Source organism: Budorcas taxicolor, chromosome 23 (genome assembly GCF_023091745.1).
Source record: "Budorcas taxicolor isolate Tak-1 chromosome 23, Takin1.1, whole genome shotgun sequence".
Classification (NCBI taxonomy): domain Eukaryota; kingdom Metazoa; phylum Chordata; class Mammalia; order Artiodactyla; family Bovidae; genus Budorcas; species Budorcas taxicolor.
In genome coordinates, this window is record NC_068932.1 from 21,283,175 (window position 1) to 21,306,694 (window position 23,520).

At 50.9% G+C, this 23,520-nt stretch overlaps 1 protein-coding gene across 1 annotated transcript in view; it reads left to right on the forward strand.

Moving 5' to 3' along the window:
• Nucleotides 1–15,705, forward strand: part of PAX2 (paired box 2) — an 83,002-nt gene extending 67,297 nt beyond the window's left edge. Inside the window, exons 10-12 of the mRNA XM_052660894.1 lie at nt 12,736–12,837; nt 15,066–15,152; nt 15,629–15,705. Of these exons, the coding sequence (XP_052516854.1) occupies nt 12,736–12,837; nt 15,066–15,152; nt 15,629–15,705 (266 nt within the window). The remainder of the gene's footprint in view (nt 1–12,735; nt 12,838–15,065; nt 15,153–15,628) is intronic.
• Nucleotides 15,706–23,520: the final 7,815 nt, after the last annotated feature.

A 23,520-nucleotide genomic window follows, 5' to 3' on the forward strand; every position in this document is an offset into this window, starting at 1 on the left:
CCTCCACCTTGAGCATCCCCCCGCCCCCCTCCCCCCCATGGCCCTGGAACAGTCCCAGCTCAGCCTGGGAACATCTCCGGCTGATCCATCTGGATCCAAGTGTGAGAAAAGTTCATTTCAGACCCAGCTTGACATTCCCAGGTGGCAAGTTAGCACTAACATCTCAATCTGTATGCGACATTTCAATCAAGCGAGGAGTAACAAAAGCAGAACCATTAACATTCGGAGCTGTTCACCAGTGGTAATGACGGGGAAACTCGCTCAGAAACTGGAAATTACCAAAAAGAGAGAAGTGTGTAGAGAAGTGGGGGAGGGGTGATGGGAGGAGGTAAGGGGGCAGGGAATGATTTTTCTACACTTAGGCCAAGATCCAAGGTTTGGATTAATGGTGCCATTACCCAAGAAAGGGCTACAGATTATGCTCATTCTTAAAGTGTTTTTGCTGGCAATTAAATGGCTGCAGTTATTGATCTTTGTTGATTTTATGTCCTCCTAATTTGCATAATCTATTAAAGATGAATGATTCATGATGTGTTTATTATGGGGACGAACAGAATTTGCTGGAGGTACTGTCAAGGTGAGAAACAGGGCAGTGCCCAGAGGTTTCCTGGACCATCTCAGGAGTTAGGTCCACCAGGTTGGCCTTCAGGCCAGGAGTTTGTGGGTAGTAGTGAGCAGTGATGTAAAGAAAGCGGACATCAGAGAGGTAGATTTCAGGTGAGTTTTTCTAGAAGGATGTTGGTATCTAGAACTGGGTTCCAAGCACAGCTTGGATACAGGAATGGCTTTTGGTGTATTTGAAAAAATTCCTCCCTAAGATTCTTTATGATTTTATTTGGTTGGAGAGTATGAAGGGCTTTGGTGGGGGCGGAAAGGGTTGGAGCTTTCCAGCAGGTGATTCTGGCCAGGTGTGTGCTCTGGGTGAGAGAGGGCATCCTGTGGCCACAGTCTGGCTTGAATGTGCTCAGGTGTTTGAGGAGCCCTCTTCACCTCCCATATCCCAAACTAAACCCCCAGCTCCTCTTCCTCCCAGGGGACAGGCAGCTGAGGCTGTAAACCTCTGCAAGTGAGTCCTAAGGAAACAGCTCAGGAAGCCCTAGCCCAACCCGACAAGCCAACCTTATTGATATTCCTGCCACCTCCTGGCACTAGAGGCTGATTTCAAACTTCACCAGCCACTTGATGCAGCTGTTCCACAAGGTCAGGACTGAGAAGCGAGAGGAACCTGGACTATTGTTTGGAGGGGAGAGTGGAGCCCAGTGGGCCAGGACACAGCTAATCACATTGCAAGCAAGGGTGGCTGCTGGAGGCTGGGGCTTGGCCCGAATGCCTCCCCTCCCCGCCTTCCATCATGGAACCAGAGAGGGAGACGGATTTTTCTGGGTAGTGTTTGCAAGTTCTGCCGAGATTTTAATTTCACTGCATCACAACTCAGCAAGCTGCCAAGTCAAGCTGGTTATTTAAATTTATCACCCACTTTCCCTTCCGCCGCTGGGCCGCTCCAGCTCAGCAGCATCTCTTCTCTCCAGCCCACTGCTCTAGGCTGCTGGTCTGGAACAGAGCCGAGTCTCTCCTAAGTGATAAGGAAAAGGGGGCCAACAGGATGAGAGAGTGGGTGGGAGGCACTCTAGCCCCAGGCTTCCTCAGGTTGCCTGGCTGTGGCAACCCTCTACCACCTTCTTACCCTTTCAAAGGACCTCAGAGCAGGGCTGCCATCAACCCCTCAGTGGTCCCAAGGGCCTTTGAGTCAGGGCCTTTTCAGTGGGGACTCTGGTTCTGATTGTGTGCTGATGCCTCCAAGTCTCCCATCGCTGGTAGAAAAGAGCCTCTCTTTCCCATGCCCTCCTCACTGTGACTCCTCTTGTGTGCCTGGCCAGGTCTGCAGCTGTAGAAGAGTGTGAAGGGACCTTGGCAGTGATGTTGATCTGTGAGAGTAAGATGAATACTAGTTTCAGGATTCCCAAAGTCACTTGGAGATGCTTCTGAGCATTTAGAGAGTCCCTTTGCCTGGTGAAGATCCACCCTGATAAGGAGAGCAGGTTCCCTGCACGGGAGCGCCAGTGGAGCAAGGTGGTGTGGGGGGAAGTCAGGGCTTGTGCAGCAGTTCTCCATGTTCAGTCTATAACCTGAGGGATACACTGGGCCCCAGAGCTGCTGCCCTGAGTGAGTGAGCTTCACAGCCTCTGGTGAGGCTCACTGCTGAGCACTAGGGAGCTTTATGCAAGTAAAGTTCTCCCCATCCTCTTTTAAGTCCCAGGAGGTAACAGATGAATGAGATAGATGTCCAGAAACAAGGCAGGCTAAACTCACCAAAACACAGCTGGATAAATAACAATGAGAGTTGCTAATACACAACCAAACCTCACCCTCTGGTATCAGAAACAGAGGGAGATTCAAACCCAGAGCAAAGTGTGAGAGGCCACACTGGAGGCAGACCCTAACTGGAGGAGGCTGGGGTTGTAACACACCAGGCAGAAAACATGACCTTGGGCCCCAGAGAAGCAGCAACTAGAACTGAGTATTCCCCTGAATAAATCAGGAACAAAGCAGGACAACACTGTCTATGAAAGGGAAACCACAGAGTCATCCCAGGGCCCATGGAAACAAGTGAGGGCAAAGTAACGTCTCTACGAGAAGTGGAGACCCCAAGCCTAACCCGGAGTCTAAATTTACACCATGGGGATGTGGCAGAAACTCCCAGCTAAGAACTTACATACAAGTTTGTCCAGGATAGTAACCCACTCAGAAACCCCAGCAGGACAAGGGCAAATCTTCTTTGCAGAGACATTGTACAATCCAGAGGACATGGGACTCCCACAGAAACAAGTCCACCACTAAAGATGAGCTCGCTACAACAAATAACAGACCTCATATGAATATACAGACTATTATGAGGGAGAGTTAGTAGAAGCAATAAGCAGAACAATTAATACCCCCCAAGAATTAGAGATAATAACAATCCAGAACAATCCAAAAGCAACTATATAGTAAGCGTGTTTAAAATTCTAAAAATTTTTTCTAAAAGTATGGCTGGGTGTGCTTAGTAACTCAGTCGTGTCCAACTCTTGCGACCCCATGGACTGCAGCCCGCCAGGCTCCTCTGTCCATGGGGATTCTCCAGGCAAGAATACTAGAGTGGGTTGCCATTTATTCCTCCATCTAAAAGTATGTTTTGTGTTAATCACAGATCTTGATCTCACATCCCCTTCCTCACCACTGCTCAGCAACTAGTCAGGTAATAGTGACCTTAAAAAGGCAAAGAAGACACCTAGATCGTGTTCTCTGGGGACTCGGGGGCATGGAAAGAGAGGACCCCCAGGCACCCCTGAAAGTAGAGCCTGTTGCCTTCTTATCCAAGCTCCCATACTGCTCAGTCTCAGCAGATAATCTTCCCTTTCAGAAAAATGTCTGAACGTTGGACAGCTGTAGCAGGGACGGTCCATTCCTCCTTATGGGGAAATTTCTAAAAAGCCTTGTTAGCTTCCCCACCCTGGTGGGGATAAGCTGGTTTTATTCAAGAGCTCCGGGAAATATCTCTTGATGCCTAGAGACTGCAGCTCTGCAGGAACCTGTAGCTGAGATCTGGGAGGAGATGTGGATGCTGCATAAGCAGGAAAACCGCCACGGCAGGGGAGGGAGCAGAAGATGGGGTTCTTCTGGAAGCTGGTAAATCTGAGCAGAGGTGGAGGAAACCAGTAAGGCAAAGTTCAAAGAAAATCAGGGGCTGGCCCCTGGGGCCTAGAGAGAGTTGTGTGGGCTCAGCTTCTGAGAAAAGGTTGCAGACTGTTAGAAGTTCAGCCTCCTTACCCACAGCTGGGATGGTGAGCGAAAGTGGCCTTTTAGCAGATAGAGGTGTGGACCCTGGGAAACCCTCCTCTTGCTCCAGGAGTCCTGAGGACCTCTAGGAAATGCCTCTTTCCTGTAGTTAACAACCCCCTTCCAATGCGGCTGCATTTCCCTCCATAAAACAAACAGCTTAGCCCTTGGCCAGCCCCTTGGGGGAGGAGAGGGCAATAAAGGCTGAGAAATGTTTCTGAAGGAGGCTGGGAGTCTCCTAGCCTTGTCTGTCAGCTCAAAGCCCCTGATTAGCTAGAGGAATTTAGGACACAGACATCAGAGTTTCTCTCCAACCTTGAAAGGAGAGGGCTAGGGCAACTTCAGACACATAGCATGTCATAGAGCCCATTGCTATGGCGGCTGGATGAAGCCAAGAGGGCTTCTCCTCAGCTGAGAAGGCCCACTGGTAAGAGGCTAGCCTCCTCCAAACATCCCTGAGGCCTCCAGACACATCCCCAAGGACCACCAGCCCCCAGACATCAACTCTGATTTAATTATGGGGGCATTTCCATAGCAATGAGACATTGACAGATAATGTGGGTGCTGTGGGTCTGCAGCCTAGGGAGTCATTGGATCAGGGCTCCTTCCCTTCCTCCTTCATCCAGTCCACCTCTAGAGGGAAAAGATATTTTAAATAAAAGTCATTAATTTACTCTAGGACTGGGAGAGTCAGGTCAAATTTGAACACAACAAAAGCTGTACCACCCTAATCTCCAGCCCCAATTCTACACCCATGACTGTGCTCACCAGCTATCCCAGCAGTGATGGGCTGCCCTCCCCAGCAGGGTGCCTTGGACAAAAGCACCCAGGGCTGCTAATGGAGCCACTGAGGGAAGGGAGGCATGGGGAAGAGGAAGAAGTTATAAAGGGCTCTCTGGCATCTTAGCAAAGATGTAATTCTATGGGCTTCTAAGTTGAGCTCAAATTTGGCCCATTACCTTGGACTTCTCCTCTTGACTCGTCCCCTCATCTCCTCCTTCCATCCATGAGACCCAAAGGCTGAGCATGCCAAATGGACTGTATTTGGCCCTCCACAGCATGGTCTCACTGATTTATTTAGAGATCAAGGAGAGAGGACAGTTTGAATCTAAATCAAAATATTTTTGAGGGAGCAACAATCTTTATTTCAAACGCACGTAGTAGCCAACTACAAAAAAAAAAAAAAAAAGTGTTGCCTAGTAGAAAACTTCCCTGGGGACCTTCTGGGTGGTCCAGTGGTTTAAGACCCCATGCTTCTAGTGCAGGGGGCGAGAGTTTGGGCTCTGGTCAGGAAACTAGGGTCCTTCTGTATGCTGCATGACCTAGCCGAAAAAAGAGAGAGAAAAAACACTGTTTTCATGGTTAGCTGGGTTATGGGGAACTTTTCCGCTGCTGTAGATATTTAGAGACGCTTGAAGTGTCCCAAAGGAGAGTTCTCCAAAGGTGGGAAGAGGGACCCCCCAGCACTAAACCTATTTATTCCATTATTCGGTACTAAGAAGAAAAGGTTGGCTACGTAAAAGTGAAGTCAGTCAACCCAGCCTTTCCTAAAGGACCAGAAACCCTAAATAGTGGTGTCCCAGTGAATGTTATAGGTATGTATTGGCACCAAGGACTCAGAAATGTCCCTGGTGGTCTTGGAGTCACCTAAGTAAAAAGCCATTTCCCCTATAGAGCCAGTCACCCCAACAAGGTGACAGGAAGGCCCCCACCCCAGGGTAATCAGAACCCTTCCTTCCCAGGTTCTGAGCTGTAGCCTCGGGACAAACAAACCAGCACCTTTTCAGCCCTGAGCTTTGGGTGGCAAGCCCTGCCACTGTTGTTACTTCGGAGAAGGCTTTGCACACCTTCAGCCTGAAATCCTCCCCTCTCCTCCTCCAGTCGGTGGAGTGCGGGAGCGGCTGGGGAGGGAGGAAATCCTGCAGTAGGCTCAGAGAGCAGCCTAATGCTCTGGCAGCTTAAGTGGCCGTTTTCCTTGGGATTAGGGTCTCACTTACACAGAGTGCCTGAAAAACACTGTGCTTTCAGGAAGGATTAGAGCTGACAATTCAGTGCTCTCAGAGAACAAAATAAAGCCAGAGAGGAACTGGGAGACCTGGAGCATCGAGAGACTGTGCCAACAGGCTTAACCTCTGCCCACCCAGCACGAGGGGCTGAGAGCCCATCAGCGAACCTAGGCCCAGCCTCCAGCGTGCCAGCACCTAAAGACTCCATTCTTCATTTGCGGCTTGCTAGTGGGGCCAGGGAAGGCAGTAGCCTGGGGAAGTGAAAGAGGAGAGGACAGGGAAGTTGTCCCCTCTCTCTGAGCCTCACTTTCCTCCTCTGTAGAATGAGGGACTTAGACTGGAGGATAGCGAATTTCCCTTTCAGTTCTTTGAGAATGCGATTCTTGCCAGCACTCCCTGTCCTTCTCCCAGGACCCTAAGTCTGCAGCTCCATCCATGGTGCAGCTGAGTTATAGGAGCACCTCTTGTGGGGCCCTGGGCCAGCAGGCTAGCGTGGCCCAGTCAGGGGTTGTGTGCTGGAAGAAGGGCAGTAACAGCATGACTGACTGTGTCCAGCAGGTTGGCTGTCAAGGTGCAGGCCTCATTCTCCCCACATAGCTGTGAGTGGCATCTCTGCCCAGGACACCCCAGGGAACAGAGGTCCAGCTGTGGGTGGGAAGCCAGATTGGCTGGGAGAGCAACCGCCCTGAGCTGCAGAAACAGCCCCCTCTGCTGGAGCCCAGGGCAGGCCAACCTCCGGATGAGGAGCTATGGGGCCAAGCAGAGCCTGGGGCTGGGTGCCCTCACACAGGCACCTCTGACCCCCAGGAGAAACCTTCTGGAGAATCTGGAAACCTGGGAAATCAAGAACAAAATGAAATAGGTAGAAATTTCTTCCCCTCTCCTATTAAAACATCTTTTACAGATTTAAAGTTGTTGCTTTGGTGTGTTCTATATAACTGGGATTGGTCCTAAAGTGATCATAATTGATGCAGTAAATGTAAATGTACAGTATATTTAGACAGTAATTACAAATTTAATAACTGTGTATTCTTGAAAGTATTATAAACGCTTGTGTCAAATGCAGGCCCAGACTGCCAACCTTGAAGCAATCTAATGTCTTCATTTTCACTACCGTATGAGAAGCAGACAAAATTTGAGGTTAGGATAGTAAAACAAGAGTTATGTTTTCTCCCCTTAGGGTCCTCCGTAGTGTCAAGTGGATAGCAAAAGTGCTCATTTTCAGAGAAAGATGCTGAGGGAAGGCATCTCTAAGCTCATTGAATATAACTTTTACTGTATAAATCTGTGTCTAATAAGTCTTGTTGTCTTGCCATCATTGAATGGAAGCATCTGTGCTGCTTTGGTGGCTTCCTTTTTATTATTTCCTTGGTCTTCTGGATGCTGACATTTGTCTTACTTGAGATAAGCCTTCCTGTCTCTTCACATGTTATTCTACTGTTCTTTGTATGATCTGGTTTATCGCTACCATTCAAATAGTTTCAAACAAACCAGTGTCTTTCTTACTAACCAGTGTCTTTGGTCTTTTTTTTTTTATAAACACTGCCTACTAATCTTTGAGTCATGAATACTTTTGAGAACATGATAAAAAGCCATCTAAGTATGGCATAAGTATAACTGTGACATCTTATATATAGCTTTATATGGCCTCCCTAAAGCACATCAGTGATACCCTACAGGATCGGTGATCCCCAGTTTAAAACACTTGCTGTAGAAAATGGAAGAACTTGAAATATGCAAGAAACAAGAAGTGATGCAATGTTCTATTGTAGGAAGGATTTGCTTAGCATAATCCCAGATTACTTTCCTGGACCAAATACCTATTTTCTGGGTCTACAGTAGTTGAGAATGTTATTCTAGAACCCATTTCCAAGGATACTGCTTGTTCTGTAGTCCAGGTTCTGTCATCTATGAGCTGTGAAATCTTGAACACAATACTTATCCCCTCTGAGGTTCAGTTTCTCATCTATAAAATGTGGATTTAGAAGACCAGATCAATACCATAGGTTGATATCGGGATTAAATGAGATAATATATAGAAAATATTTAGGACAACGCCTAGCATAATTAGTAGGTGCTCAGTGAATGCTAGCTAGTCTAGGTGCAAGTAGAAACACAGCTCTGCCCTTGGATCTTAGAGCTGACAACGTAGCATAAATTAACCAGGGACTGAAATTTTCTTAATAAAGCCTCACTTTGCTTTTCTCTGTAGTTGTAAGAGGAACTGCACTTAGTTCCTCCCAAACAGTTGATTTGATCTGGCCCATTTGGTAAGGAATGTCTGACAAAAGTGCACTGTCTGATTCCGATGTAGTGATTGCTGTAGAAATTGGCTTTAGAATCTTCAGGGACTTCTGCAGTTGAACTGAGAAGACATCCTCATCAAGTACAGTGCTTCTAACACTTCTGGGTACTTTAGATTCTCAACTACTCCTGTTTCTGGAAGAGCTTCTTTGTTTTTCGGAAAACTCTCAAAGGAGATTAATGCCCAACCCCATGGAGTTTTACTGCAGGCTTTCAGTGTCAATATTTTGTTCTTTGTGTCCTGTTTTTCTTGCCTTATCCTAATAACAGTGGTGACAATATGAGATTCTGCTTGTCAGAGGACTTCTTTTTCCTTTTCTTTGGTGCATTTGGGGAGGATCTGGCTTCATGTTATCATTGAAAGGCAGTGTGGTACAGACAGAGCTTCACGCTTTGTCATTTACCAGCTCTGCAGCAATAGGAAAGTCACAGTGCTTCTCTGTGCCCCCATTTTCTTAACTTTAAAACAAGGAAGTGAGACCCAACATCTCAAAGGCTCTTCCATCTTTAAAACTTTGTCATCTTAGGAAACAATTATCCAAAGAGAAATGCCCATCCTCTTATAATATGTGGGGTTTTATTCATGTGTGATGCTTGGCATTGCTTTCATGTCCATGGCATCATCAGAGAGCAAAGCAAATGCTTGACTGCTTCCTAAGTCTGTCAAATAATACATATTTTATAGCCACATATTCTTCTCGGAAGCTGTTTCCTCCTCTTTCTGCACTTTCGCCTGTTTGTTTGAAGAAGGTGGTTATGCTGTCATACAGTTTTAGAGTCCGTCTCCACTCCCGCTTGTCCATTCATCTGTAGTAATGCAAGGCCCAGTCCTCTGTTGATTCTTCCTTGCACAGATTCCATTACCCATTCATATTCACTCACTGAAAGAGGCTTGCTCACAGAATGCTGCTGGGCAAACGGTATGATGGTCTTAGTAATTTGAAAACTTCCTGCAGTATGTGTTTTCCATTATTGACAATGGTGTTCCAGAAGGATATATGGCTCTGGCAAGAGTTTTGTCAATTTGCTCCTGCTCTTCAGGTGTCACCTGTGTGCTAATGAAGCCATTGAGAGTACTTTGTATGCAGTGGCTTATACCTTTGTTGGCTCAGGGGTCCTGAACAGGCACTTCTTGGTGGTGATACTGATGTTACAGAATCCAGGAGAGTAGAAGCACAGCTGTGTGCAGAACATCAGGAAGCTTTCTATGCTTTTTCCTCATCGTGGGTCTCTTATCTCACACTTTGAAAATATTTGAATAGCACTTCCCAGATTCAGTTTTTTAAAAATAGTATTTAGAAATGTGTCTCTCAATCAACAGTTCTGTGGCTGGAAGCTGGATCATTTGCAAGAGAAAAATCCAGTGGAAATAAACATTGCATAGAGGTGCCTCCAGGTAGCTGGAAACACCTTTCTGGTTATCCCACATTTCCTCTTCTCTCCTGAAGCTAGGTAAGGTATTGTGTGACACAACCTTAGAGTACAAGGAATTTGTGTGTAACAAGCTGTGAGAACCATGCAGCTGAAAATCAAATTTCAAATGCATTTAAATTCCTGTTTATTGAGAAGAAGCGTCCTTTTCCTGGCTGTTTTGTGGCCATTAGGGTTGGAAGACCAAGAATTGGTCTTCTATATTCTTGTAATTCAAAACCTCTGAAAGTGAACGTGAAGTCGCTCAGTCCTCTCTGACTCTTTGCGACCCCATGAACTGTAGCCTAGCAGGCTCCTCCGTCAATGGAGTTTTTCCAGGCAAGAGTACTGGAGCGGGTTGCCATTTCCTTCTCCAGGGGATCTTCCCGACTCAGGGATTGAACCCGGGTCTCCTGCATTGTAGGCAGATGCTTTTACCGTCTGAGCCACGAAAGCCTCTACATCCTCCCTAACTCTCCTCTATCTTGGGACTTTTTTGACCACAAAATGCCATATCACTAATCTCCCTAGGAATTGATAGATGTTGCTGACTTGTCTACTTCTGGTCCTCTCCACTGAGAGACAGTCAAGGAGGGTCATACATTTAGTTGACAATAGAAGTCAATGAAAGAAAACCCACAACAAAGCAAATATAGATTCTTCTATCTCTCTGGGAGTCCAAAGTGATCTCTGTTTGACAGTCCTACTCTTCAGTTTTGAAATGTAAGAGATTAGCTATGTTAGATAGGTAGAAAGCCTGTCATTCCATGGCATGATAAAGCTGACTCATAACATATGAGTCTCTCATTTTCATCATCCTACATAAATCTTTCATCATCTTATAAAAATTCATAATCCATTATTTAAACTATTTGTACAGAAAAAGCAGATTTAAAATTTACATTTTGCTCAGCTTTTCCTGTCCAAAGGACACCAACGTATATGAAACAGAAAACAATATAACCCACCTGGAATTAAGTCCATTAATTAAGTCTATTAAATCCAGTAGACTGGTAGAGAATTAATCAGTAAATTTTTATTGAGCATCTACCATATTTTCAACTGCAAGATAGAGCACAAGACAGGGTTTCATTATGATCTGTTTGAGGAAGCAAACAATAGGGCTGATGCTTTGTGAACTATAGTGACTGGTAAACCATGGAGGACAGAAATTATAGAGAAGTTCAGAAGAGAGAAAACTTCTCTGATAGGTAGAACAGTAGGAGTTTTAAGGCTTGAGCTGGAAGGAGAGGGAAATGATAGTAAGAAGAAAATAACATGGCAAAAGCAGAGATTTCGCAGCACCCAAGCCAGTGACAGCAGTCAAACTAAACCAGGAGGGGTGAGAATCAGAGCTGAGAGAGCTGAGTGGGAAGAGTACCAGAGAGGCTTTGAAAGCCTGGTAGGCTTTAGACTGCCAGAGAGACGCTCCAACTATAGACTACAGAGAATCTGCAGTGGTTTTGCAAGGGAAGTGATGTGATGAAAGCAATGTTTCATGAGGGCTAACCAAGCAGCCACACGTGGGATAGACTGAAGAAGAATGTGGAGGCAGGGAACGCAAATGCAGGGAATGGAAACAGGATGGATGTAATAGCCATTGCTAAGGAAAACTGATGGCACTTAGTGACTGACTTCATATGGCGAGGGTGTGGGAGCTATGTCAAGAACAACTCCAGAGGTTTTGGTCTGATGGTCTTCAAGTGGGTCAGTAGAACTGACTGTGGGGAAGATGATCACTTTTTTTCCTGTCAGGTTTGAGGTTACAGTGGGACAGCTAATGAAAAGGTTCACAGGCAGCTGGGAATGCAAAGGCCTGACCTGTGTCTTTGTCTATTTAAGGAAGGATGAATCACTCAGATGTGTTAAGGTAGCAGTGAGGAAACTCACACATTTCAGGGAAGTTGGGGGTGAGGTCAGCTTTAAGGGGAGAGTGTCAAGGAGAGAGAGAGAAGCGCTTTGGAATAGCCATCAGGAGGATGAGGTCTAGCGCCATCAATGAGAAGAAAGTGGGCCAGAGATGCATAGTTCTGTGACTTCTTCCAGCCACACCTCTTCCCAGGGTTGGACAGAGGCACTGGAGTGGGAGAGTGGCACTGGCTGAAGAGGAGACTAAGGGGAATATGGAGAGGAGAGATGGGACCTGGGACCCAGGAGACCATGAATGAGTCTCTAGGGCATGAAAGTATGGGAGTGGGCAAATTATTGTTAGAGACTGGAGCATGCTAAATTGCAAAGGAGGCAGTGACTGCTTATGGCAATGGAGGGGGTCTGCAAGGAAGGAAAGCCATTCAGGAACAGCTATGTTCCAGAGATGTCTGTGGCCCATGGGTATCTCCCTCCGACTGGCATGCTTCGCCTTCACTCCTGGACAGTAGGAAAGCCCTTCCTCCCACTCTCCAGACTCTTAGCAACAGACACCTCCAGGGACAGAAGTCTAGCAGCTAGTGGGCAAAGCAGATTTTGCTCATTGAAACTTGGTCTAATCTTGTACTGCTGGCTCAAAGCTCCTGATTTGCTTCAGAGATGGTTTTCTATCACTTAAATGTCAAAAACACTAACAGGAAAATAGCCCACTGGCCAGCCCCTGCTCTTCACACCCGCCAGGCCCAGCACCTGCAGCTTCACTTGGAGAGGACAGGGAATAACCATGTGCACCAGAGAGGGAAGAGCTGAGCAAGATGATAGAGGTTGTTTTTCCTACTGGAGAGATACAACTGAGTATCTCACTGGGAAGGATGAGTAAAGCCAGGTCATCTCCCTCCCTTCTCCAACTGGGCTTGAGCTAGAAAGAGACACAAGCAAAGGCAAACACACATACATGCACTGCTGCTGCTGCTGCTGCTAAGTCGCTTCAGTCACGTCCGACTCTGTGACCCCATAGACAGCAGCCCACCAGGCTCCCCTGTCCCTGAGATTCTCCAGGCAAGAGTACTGGCATGGGTTGCTATTGCCTTCTCCAACACACATGCACAGAGACACACAAAGAGCTACACTGAGCAAGGTACATACACACAACTGATCATGGGACATTCAGGTGACAAGCTAGATACACGTGAGGGCTCACCTGGACCTTCTCATTCAGCTCTGCTCCCACATGTCTGCACTCAATACTTCTTTTCCACAGAGTACCCTGGTGTGAGCAGAGGCAGGCCCCTCTCTTCCAGGCCTCACCCCTTCCCCTTTTGTGTTTTTCCAGGTCGTGACATGGCGAGCACCACTCTGCCTGGTTACCCCCCTCACGTGCCCCCCACTGGCCAGGGAAGCTACCCCACCTCCACCCTGGCAGGAATGGTGCCTGGTATGTGACCCAGCTGCAGCTGCCTGACTTAGGTGGGGGTAGCTGAACTGTGGGTGAACTGCTGCATGGTCTGTAGTCTGAGACTGGGGGTGGGGGGAGACCCAATATCTCCTCTCCCACAAAATACTGCTGTTCTAGCCCTCTTGTCTCCCTAGAAGCTGCAGCGGGGGTCCCTCACCTTCCTTCTTGAGCACCCCACGGAGGGAGCCTGCAGAAGTACCCCCTGTGTGCAGTCTCCTGTATGTCCTGGCCCCTCTGCAGTACCCACCCACCCCAGCCTGTGCCCGGGGAGCACTCGGCCTCAGCTCCACCCTCAGTGCCCTAGCCCACCCCCAGCCAGCTGACACTGCTTGAAAGAGCCTGCCCTGGTTTCCATGGAAACTTGGAGCCAAGAACCATTTCCAGGGGCATGTCAGTCACTCAGACAAAGCCACCCTGGTCCACACCAACCCACTGGGAAGACCAGGAGCCAACCCCACCCCAGGGAGAGAAGGCAGTCAGTCCCTAAGGAGAGAAGAACAGAAGACAGGCTGTGGCAGGAACCAGAGAGGCTGGCTTCAGAGAGACAACCTAGAGCACCCCCACGTCTCAGAGGAGCCCTGGGCCTTCATTGCTCCTGGGGCTCTGACCTGTCCCCCTCTGAGAGGAGCTGGGTTTGGGCTGTGTGGATCAGAGAGAAAGGGGCCCTATGCAGGATCTGGTAACTACACCTGGAGGCTGTGCTCTCCCCAACCCCTCACCCCAGATTGGGAGCTGGGCTTGAAGCCAGAGAGTTGAAGTTCCTATTCACATCAACACCAAAAAACCCTTGTCTTAAAGAGGATGAGAGTCACTGGCCCTGCATCCTGTCCTGCTGGGCACCCTCTGTGTGCCCATTCCCTGAAGCTCAGCTCTCATGGAAGGCGGGGGTGGTGGATACAATACGGTGACTGGCCCCATTCCTGGATGGGCCTTTCAGGGACAACCCTTGGTCAGCAGAGCTGGGGAGGGGGATTGCAGAGGGGGAGATTGCTGCCTGGTGTTGCAGAACAGGGGGCTGAGGAACTGGGTAAAGAGAGTTGAGGGTGTGAGTAGGGGGATTCTTGCCCAGATTTAGAGTAGGGGAACAGGAGTGTTGGGTGCAAGGAGATTCTTCTGGGAAGGTCCCAGGCGAGAGCAGGTAGAGACTGGAGAAGGTCTCGGAGAGATGGGGGTGCGGGGGCGGGAGGGTGGTAGTCTGCAAGGAGATGGGGGTGAGGGGAGCCGCAGAGAGCTCATGGTGGCAAGGGGGGAGTCGTTAAACAGAATCTAGTGCTGATGAGGAAATTACACTTGTTTCATTAGCGATGGGGAAGGAGATAGCTCAGTTCCTCTTGGTCACAGTTGAGCTCAGAAGCTCATTATCCTGCTGCACGCATGCTTTCCCTCCTCGTCAATAAACAGGCTTTCCAGTGGCTGCATCCCCCACCCCCACCCCAGCTCCCTCTCCGAAAGGGGCCCCTTCTCCTCTACTTAACCCGCGGTTAGGGATCACTGTAAACAGTCTGGGGTCATCACACAGGAGAAAGGGCGAGGGGGAAACCCGGGGGCCTGGCCTTTCTCGCGCGGAGGGAGGGAAGCCGCTTCCGACGGCTCCCAGCCCACGGGCCCTCCGTTCACCCCTTGTGAACCCGTGGGCAGTCCACCTGCCTCCTCCCGCCGCCTCCTTCCCCTGCTGCGTGGCCCACGTATCAAATCTCTAGAGGGAAAGGTGGGAGAGGAGTGTTTCCCAGCAGAGCCCCCACCCCTCACATTGGCACCGTGCTGAGATGTCATTCCCAGGACTTTCTGGGACAAAGCGTCCCGAGAGCCTGTCTTCGCTATCCTCCCCCGCTTCCACGCTATGTGGCTGTGGCTCCTCGAACCAGAGTCTCCACTAAAAAGGCTTTGGTCCCCAACGCAGGGCGTAGGTGCCCCTGGACTCAGAACAAGCCCTTCCCGGGTGACTCGGAGCGCTTCCGCGGGAGCGCCCCGAAACTACCTCCGCGGCTCTGTGGGAGGCGCGTCGGTGCTTCTGCAGACACACACACCCCACCACCACCACCACCACCACGGGCTCTCCCCCTGCGGACCAGGTGGATTGTTCAGTCTCCGCCCGTCCGCCTGGCGAAGCATCTGCACCTCGGACCCGGGGGAGGCCCCTGGCCGGGCACGTCGGGTCCGCCCTGGCCTTGCGCCTGTCTGATCCCCACTCCCCCGCCCTCCCGCAGGGAGCGAGTTCTCCGGCAACCCGTACAGCCACCCCCAGTACACGGCCTACAACGAGGCTTGGAGATTCAGCAACCCCGCCTTACTAAGTGAGTACCGCCACCTGGCTGGCCGGCGGCTCAGCGTGTCGGTCCGCCAGCCCGCCAGCTCGGCCGTGCGGCTTCCGGACGCGGGTTCGACAGCCCGCCACCGGACCTTTGGGTGCCCAGCAGGGCAGGCTCGTTAGCGCAGCTCTGAGGCCACGGGATCCCTATTGGAAGCCCGCGCCTCTCTCCCCTCCCTCCGCTCCGCTCTGTTCCCGGCGGCTGCAAGGCTCTGCGCCGCCCCACCCTGGGCCCCCTTCGAGGTCCGCAGTCGGGCGGCGGCGGTCCCCGATCGGGTCCCTCTCCCACCCGGTGAATGCAGTTCTCCTGAGGGCAGCCGGCCCCGCAGCTCAGCCAAGGCCTCCCTGCACGGATCCTGCTAGACCCCAGCACGAGGAGGTCTCTGCTTTGCTTTTCTTTCCTTTTTTGTTCTCCTGTTTGTCCTCTCACCCAGCCCATTCTTCTCCTGTGTTAACTTCCAGGTTCCCCTTATTATTATAGTGCCGCCCCCCGGGGCTCCGCCCCTGCCGCTGCTGCCGCTGCCTATGACCGCCACTAGTTACCGCGGGGACCACATCAAGCTTCAGGCCGACAGCTTCGGCCTCCACATCGTCCCTGTCTGACCGCCCGCCCCGGAGGGAGGGAGGATCGACGCGACCCGAAGCCTCCCGGCCACCGCCCCAGACCCAACCCCCCTCCCAGGACCCCTCCAGCCCTTCACTTCACCCCGTCCGAGGCGGGACAGGACGAGTGAAGCAGCGGGCGGGACCCTCAGGCCCGGGCCCGCCACCCCAACCCCGCCCGCCGCCCCTTCCCGCCTGCTGGACTGCGCCGCGTCGCGAGGAGGGCCCGACCCAGTTCGTCCCCGCCTCGCCGGAGCTGGCCCGGAGCCCACCAGCCGCACCGCCGGGCTCTGGCCGGGCCCGCCGCTGCGCGGGGGGACACGCTTCTGTGACACACAATCAGCGCGGGCTGCAGCCTGGCCCAGCCCGGGAGCAGCCCGCCTCGGACGCTCCGGCGAGCGCCGGGAGGCTTCGCTGGAGGGACTGGGCAAAGGAAATGAAGAACAAAACGATTTTCTGCAGAAGGAGGAAGAGCCTCCTGCCGAGATCTCGGGAAAATGTCCGAATCCCGGCTTCAGCCAGATAGCCCCCACCTTCTGAGTGTGCCCTGCCCAGGTGGAATGGAATGGGGGCGTGGGGGCCGGGCTTCAGGGATGCGCTTTGGGGATCGTCAGGCGTTTCCAAGGTTGGGACCCAAGGCACACAGGCCCCAGCAGCCCGCACCCACCGAGTCCGACCCTTGGCTCTTCCCAACTCCACCTGAACCGCCTAGTTCGCAAGAGCCCAGGCAGCTCCTACTAGTGACCAGACTCTCAGCCCCCGCCTTGCCCCTACCTTGGCGTCTTTTCCATCTACCCATCTCACAGCTCCTCCTCCTCCCCGTCCTTTTCCGATCCCACGTCGCTGTGCATCTCTCCTCCCTAACTCGCCGCCCTCACCTGAGTCTGTCCCCGTGCCTGCCTCAGGACCAGTTTCTGCAGGCCGCGGCACTGGTCCCCCCAGGCAGTTACCCGATGACCCCCGCCCCCCGTCCCGACACAGGCTCAATCTGCCGGTGGTAGGAGCAGGGTGTGAGCTGGCGTCTGAGCTGCGCGGAGTGGAAGGTGGGGGGCTGCCCATTCCACCCACCTCCATCCTCTTCCTCTGGCAGGAACTGAACAGAACCGCAAAAAGTCAATTCTACATTTATTTAATATGATGGTCTTTGCAAAAAGGAAAACAAAAACACCCAACAGGCTGCTGCTTTGTAGAAAGACGGTGTGTGTCTTGTGAAGGCGAACCCACGTGTATATAACCCCGCCCCTCCCGCCCCGCCCCTCCCGGTAGAGTCCCAGGTGCCCGCCCGCCTTGCCTGTAGATAACGCCCTGCTGTCTGTGCTGTGAGAGTCGCCGCTCGCTGGGGGGGAGGGGGGAACACAGCTACACGCCCACTAAAGCACAGCACGTCCTGGGGGAGGGGGGGGCTTTTTTTTATGTTACAAAAAATGACGAAAGAAAAGAAATCTCTATGCAAAATGACGAACATGGTCCTGTGGACTCCTCTCGCCTCTGTTTTGTTGGCTATTTCTCTGTAATTCCGTGTTTTCGCTCTCTCCTCCTCATCTCTCTGCATCGCTCCCCTTTCCAGCTCTCGTCTCTGCTTCTCTCCGCTGTCTCGGTCTCAGTCTTCGTCTCTCTTGTCTCTCTGTCTCTGTCCTTCCCTCGGCCTCTCTCCCCAGCCCTGCCCCGGCTGCCTTGCCCCCTGAGGCTAGATCAGAGGTGGCAACTCCAGCCCCTAGGTTCGCCCCTCGCGGCCGTGCCCCGTGGGCTCTGGGCCGCCGGCGGCCGGGCCGCCCCGCCCCGTAGTTGCTCTCTCGGTAGCGGCGATGCGCCCTGCATGTCTCCTCACCCGTGGATCGTGACGACTCGAAATAACAGAAACAAAGTCAATAAAAGTGAAAAATAAATAAAAATCCTTGAACAAATCCGTAAAGGCTTGGAGTCCTCGCCCAGATCTCTCTCTCCTTCGAGGCTTTTTATTTGAAAAGGAAAACGAGAAAAGAGAATAGTTAAGGGAACTGCCGGTGCCCAGCCAGGCTCCAGCGGCCCAAGCGGGGCGGCGAGGGAGCCGAGGTTCAAACGCCGAGGCCCGGCCCATTCCAGTCCCTGTAGGGCTGGCGCGACAGGGGCCCAAACCCAGGACCCAGCCGAACCCTCGAAAGATTCCCGGATGGCTCTGGTCTTCTTGGCCACCTTCAGCGCGTCGGTTCGTTTTGATTCTTTTTCTTTTCTTTTCTGTGCACATGACAAATAAATAATAATAATAATAAATAATTAATAAATAATAATAATAAAATTTTGTATGTCACTCCCCATGGCTCCAAGTTTGTCTCTACCTGTTTCTGGAACAGGCCTTCCCTCATACTAGTCGATCTCAAATAAACCCTCAATAATCCTCTCAGCTGCATTCCCTTTGCGACCCCTCTCCCACCCCGTAGCCCAGACCTATCGGCGGCGGCGGCGCATCAGAAGCCACCCTCCCCCGCCCTCATCCCCACCCCCACCCGACCCCCACCCCGCCCTTGGAGCGAGGAGTTTTCGCTTTTGCAAAACTTCAGAATAACTTCGAGTGCTTTGGTCGCTCTACCTCTCCACTCACACCCAAACTCAGGGTGCAGTCTCTCAGAACTCGCCGTCGGAGACGCTCTCTGCGTGGTAGGGAGATTCTTTGCGGTCCTGTCTCCTTCCACCCTCCTCCGCGCAGCCGCAGTTTTTATCCCCAGTCCGCCCAGAGACGACAAACGCTTGCCACCGGTTTTCTCGCTGCGCATTTATTTCTTGGCCAGGACAGCATCCAGTCCCACAGAGACCCGGGGGAACCTGCGGGCTCAACCGACCTCGCGCGCCCCCTGGATCTTGCGGAGTCCCCGCCTGGGCAAGCAGCCGCTAGGATCGGAGCGGTCTCGGTGTATCTTGAGGGCGCATATTATGCAGTCGGTCGCCGGCTCCCATTTCTGTTGTTCTGCGTGGGTCTGCATGTTCTTGTGTGAGTCTAGGGGTAGGGAAGTGGGAGAACTGGTAGTTTTTTCAGACACCCTGACTGTTCTTGTGCCCAGGTGTCCACTGAAGGCTGACTGTGTCTGTCCCTATGTCTCTCTGTCCTGTTTAGGGAACGGATGGAGTGACTGTCGAGCCTACTTCTGTTATACTTGGAAGGGGTCTGCCCTCCATCCCTTCAGCAACCTCCCGAGGCAGTCCTCCCACAAAGGCCACAGCCTCCACCTGGTCTCTGCCCTAGGATACTTTCCTTCTCTACCCCTGGGAAACCTTCCCAGCTGAACGTCCATCTCTGCCTCCTCCCGCTTGAAATACTCTGGAAGTTCTGAGCTGCCAGGGGTGGCTGGGCAGCTGCAAGCAGGACCTGGAGACGAACTAAGGAGTGACCTTTCCCATTGGTTGGGGACACTGTCTCCTAGACCCCTACCTCCGATCAGGATTCCAGCAGGCCTGTCTTTCCCAGCCTACTCACATCGTGATGCTGCAGGGCCCCCAACAAATCAACCAGCCCCAAAGCAGTCAAGTCCATCCGCTTCCTTCTGCATCACCATTTGTGTCTCCTCCCTAATCCCATATTAATAAATGACAGCCCCACCTTCCACTTGCCCCTACTGCTCCTTTTAATCACCAGTCTCTTAGAAGAATGGTCTTTAAACTACTTTGATCATGCATCCTAGCAGTAAAAAGAATTCTGAATTTGTACTCCTAATATACTTGTTCATACGTGCTCAGTCGCTTCAGCAGTGCCTGTTTGTGAACTTGTGGACTGTAAGCAAGGCTCCTCTGTCCATGATTCTCCAGGCAAGAATACTGGAGTAGGTTGCCATGCCCTCTCCTCCAGGGGATCTTCCCGACCCGGGGCTTGAACCAGTGTCTCTTATGTCTCCTGCATTGGCAGGTGGGTTCTTTACCACTAGTGCCACCTGGGAAGCCCAAAAGTATATTTACTTACTCACAAATTCCATAAAAAACTCAACTAACATATTTAAAATCTTAGAAGACATGAAATAGAAAAAGGATGAGACCGGAATACAAAGAAATTCCAATGTTCTCTTCTCATGCCTAAATGGATTATTTTGCACCCTCTGGAAAATGTTTACCCCACTTTAGAGAGCCTGCTCAGAACCCAAATCCAGTGTGGCAGAACTCCTGATTTTATTGCCTAAAGTCAAGCAAGTGGATTCTGGATGTTGCCAGGCACTGGGTTGGCCCAGGCAATGCAACACGCATCACATGGAGTGGTTCTCTGGCCCCCGATGCCTGGCTTTGCCTTCAGGTGCCCCAGAATGGGAGCCGTGTCCTGCTCAGTTCATCGGATTGGGAGCCAGCGCCTCTCACCTGGATCCCACCAGAACTTCTTACCTTCTGTTCTCTTTCTGGTCTCCTTCATACTAAATTGGGTTTTGAGGGCCTGCTGTCAACAGTGACCACCTCTACCCAAAAAAACTTTTATTCTGTGTCCCTCCTGGGGAATATTCCCTCCTAGAATCAGCCTGAGGGGCCCAAAACATTCTCTACAATCCTTGAGCAGTTGCCTGTTCTGAATGCAGTCCCAAACACAAACAGGGCCTGTTCCCCAGCTCTGTTGCTCCTCAGAACTCACCTAATTCTGATTCTGCTAGCCCTGTTCCCACCCTGCTCCCACAGAGTTCCTAGCTGAGGTTCACCAAATATGACAGTTAGAAATTGTCCTGGGTCGAGGAAACAACAGTAGCAAAGACATGAAAGTGAAAGTGAAGTCGCTCAGTCATGTCCGACTGTTTGCGACCCCGTGGACTGTAGCCCACCAGGCACCTGCGCCCATGGGATTCTCCAGGCAAGAATCCTGGAGTGGGGTGCCATTTCCTTCTCCAGGGGATCTTCCCGACCCAGGGATTGAACCCAGGTCTCCCGCATTGCAGGCAAACGCTTTAACCTTTGAGCCACCAGGGAAGCATGGAGGCATGCAAATATACCAGATGAAATGGGCTGGGGTATCAGCTGCCTGGGGAAAGATAGAAGGGGTTGGGAGAGGAGGCAAGAGATAAAACTTAAAAGTGATTGAAAGTCAGGACAGTAGAAATGGCCAAATGGTATCCATCACTCATGGCTTCTTTAAGGAAGCTGTCCCACTCACAGCCCATCCTGACCATGTATCCACCAATGACTGTACTAGAATTGGACTCATACACAAAACTGAACTCAGCCAATCAATCCACTCTCTCAGGACACAAAACTAGGAGGAACAAAGAGAATAAGGCCATTTGACCATGATATATAGTCCAAGCCCAGTGGAGACTGGGGGATTCCTCAGTCCTTTATTTTATTTATTTATTTTATTTTTGGCTGTGCTGGGTCTTCAGTGCTGCACGGGCTCTTCTCTAGTTGCAAAGAGCACGGACTACTTTCCAGTTGTGGTGCTCGAGCTTCTCATAAAGTGGCTTCTCCAGTTGAGGAGTATGGGCTCCAGGCCTCATGGGTTTCAGATGTGTCATGCGGGCTCACTAGTTGCAGTTCCAGAGTCCAAGAGCCCAGGGTAAAAAGTTATGGCCCATGGGTTTAGTTGCTCCTCGGCATGTGGGATCTTCCCCAGCCAGGGATTGAATCCATGCCTCCCACATTGGCAGGAAGATTCTTTTACCACTGGCCGTCAGGGAAGCCCTCTCCAGTCCTCTTCATCTCAGTCAAGGACAACTCCATTCTACCAGTCACTCAAGCCAAAACCTCAAACTAGTATTTGAGGTTTTCAGTCTTCCCTGACTGCTCCTGTCTCTCCCATCCCCTATCTGATCCACCAGCCAAATCAGACAGCTCTACCTTTAAAATGGATCCAGGGACTTCCCTGGCAGTCCAGTGGTTAAAACTACCCACTTCCACTGCAGGGAGCTCAGGTTTGATCCCTGGTCAGAGAACTAAGGTCACATGCAGCACAGTGCAGCCGAAGCGGGGGGGAAAAACCAGTTAACAGAATTTGACCATTTCTGATGATCTGCACTGTACCATTCTGGTCTAAGCCAGTATGACCCTTCATCTTGAATTGCAAAAAAAAAAAAAAATTAGCTTTCTTGTTTCCATCTTCGCCTCACCCACCCCAGTCTCTTCTCCCATCAGCAGAGTGATCCCCGAAGTGTAGAGCAGAGCATGCTCCTTCTCTGCTCAGAGCCCCCCAGTAATTCCCCTTCTCCCTCTGAGCCAAAGTCAGAATCTTAAATCTGATCTCTAAGGCCCTACATGTTCTGGCTGTCCACCCTGTACCCATCACCACCACCCCCGGCTCACTGTGCTCTGAGCTTGCTGGCCTCCATGCTGTGCTTCATTTACATCAAGCATGAGCCTTCTCAAGACATCAAGACATTTGCTCTCGATGTGCCCCAAGCAGTCCCATGACTAGCTCCCCACTTCTTTAAGGTGTCTGCACCCCCCATTCCATTTGAAACTGTCCCTCCCCCATCCTGTGTAGTTCTTATGGGACTGTCAGTCAAAATGCCCCATGAGCTCCTGACCATAGATGTGGGCCTGAGACCTATGTCTGTCCAATGGGGACCCCCATGTCCCTGTTCAAAGCACCTCAAGGTAGGAAGAGTCCTCTCAGAAGTCTTGTTATTGGGGCTGGAAGAGAGAGGATTCCTTCTTTCTTTGGGCTATGAGCTGCAATGATGAGGGCTCTGGATCTCTAGGGACAGTTCCCCAGCATGTGGAGAATCCCTGCCTGAGAGCGCCGTGCAGACACACTCAGAGTCAGGCTGGGACACTCAGAGCTGAGAGGCAGACTGAAGGAGAGCTGTGCTGGTGTCTTTCGAGCCTCTGGAGCCAGCTAGGCCTGAAGCAAGGCCACTTTGGCACTTCCAGAGTCCTAAGCCAGCACCTTCTCCTTTTAATCACTTAAGCAAATGTGTTGAGTGTCTGCCAATTGTAACCCAAAAGTTCTGAGTTAAATAGTTCTGGGGAGCACTAATGTCCTGTTAAGAACCTTGGACTTTTTTGCTGTAGGCATTGAGAGTCATGGAAGGTTTTTGAGCAAGAGAGTGTGGTGTCATAGACCTGCATTTTAGGAGGCACTCTCTGTCCATGACATGAGCAGTGGGATACAAAGAGAGACAGTGGGCACAGGGAGGCCTGTACAAGGCCACCACAGTGGTCCAGGCAGGAGATGATGGAGGCCACACCAAGGATTAGCCCCACGAGGACACCAACATGGAGATGTACAAGATTAGAGTTTTAAGTAAAAGAAGAAAAGTGCTGAATAATGGACACACTGTGTAAGAAAGAAGAAAAATAAAGATTTTATCACATTTGCTTATATATATATATGAAAACACTGGAAAGATAAATGGTAATCTAATAAAAATGGTTGTCTCTGAGCAGGGAACCAGTGTGGATGGGTGTAGGTAAGGGTGAGATTTCTGTGAGTATGCTTTTCGAAATGTAATTTTGAGTTTCAAAAAGTTAAATTAAAACAAAAGTAAAGAGACTACCATATCCTTGACGCATATAAGCATAATTGTCCAATGAATAAACTAGACTTTGCTTTTTTGTTGTTGTATAATTGAGGGAAAGGCCATTGGATTTGGTGAATAGGGGCCACCTGGTGACCAGGAAGCTAGTGCTTTCTGAAGGTGGAGGGAGGGCTGCTGGGGGAGGGGTAGCTAAGAACTGAGAAAGCAGATGGAGGCAGAGGGTAAACAATTCTTTTGAAAAGTTTGGAAGGGAAGGGGGCACAAGAAGGGCCAGGAGATGCTGCGGTCAGCGAGCTTGAGGGAGAGTCCTTTCAAGCTAAGGGCTCTGTGAACCGGCCT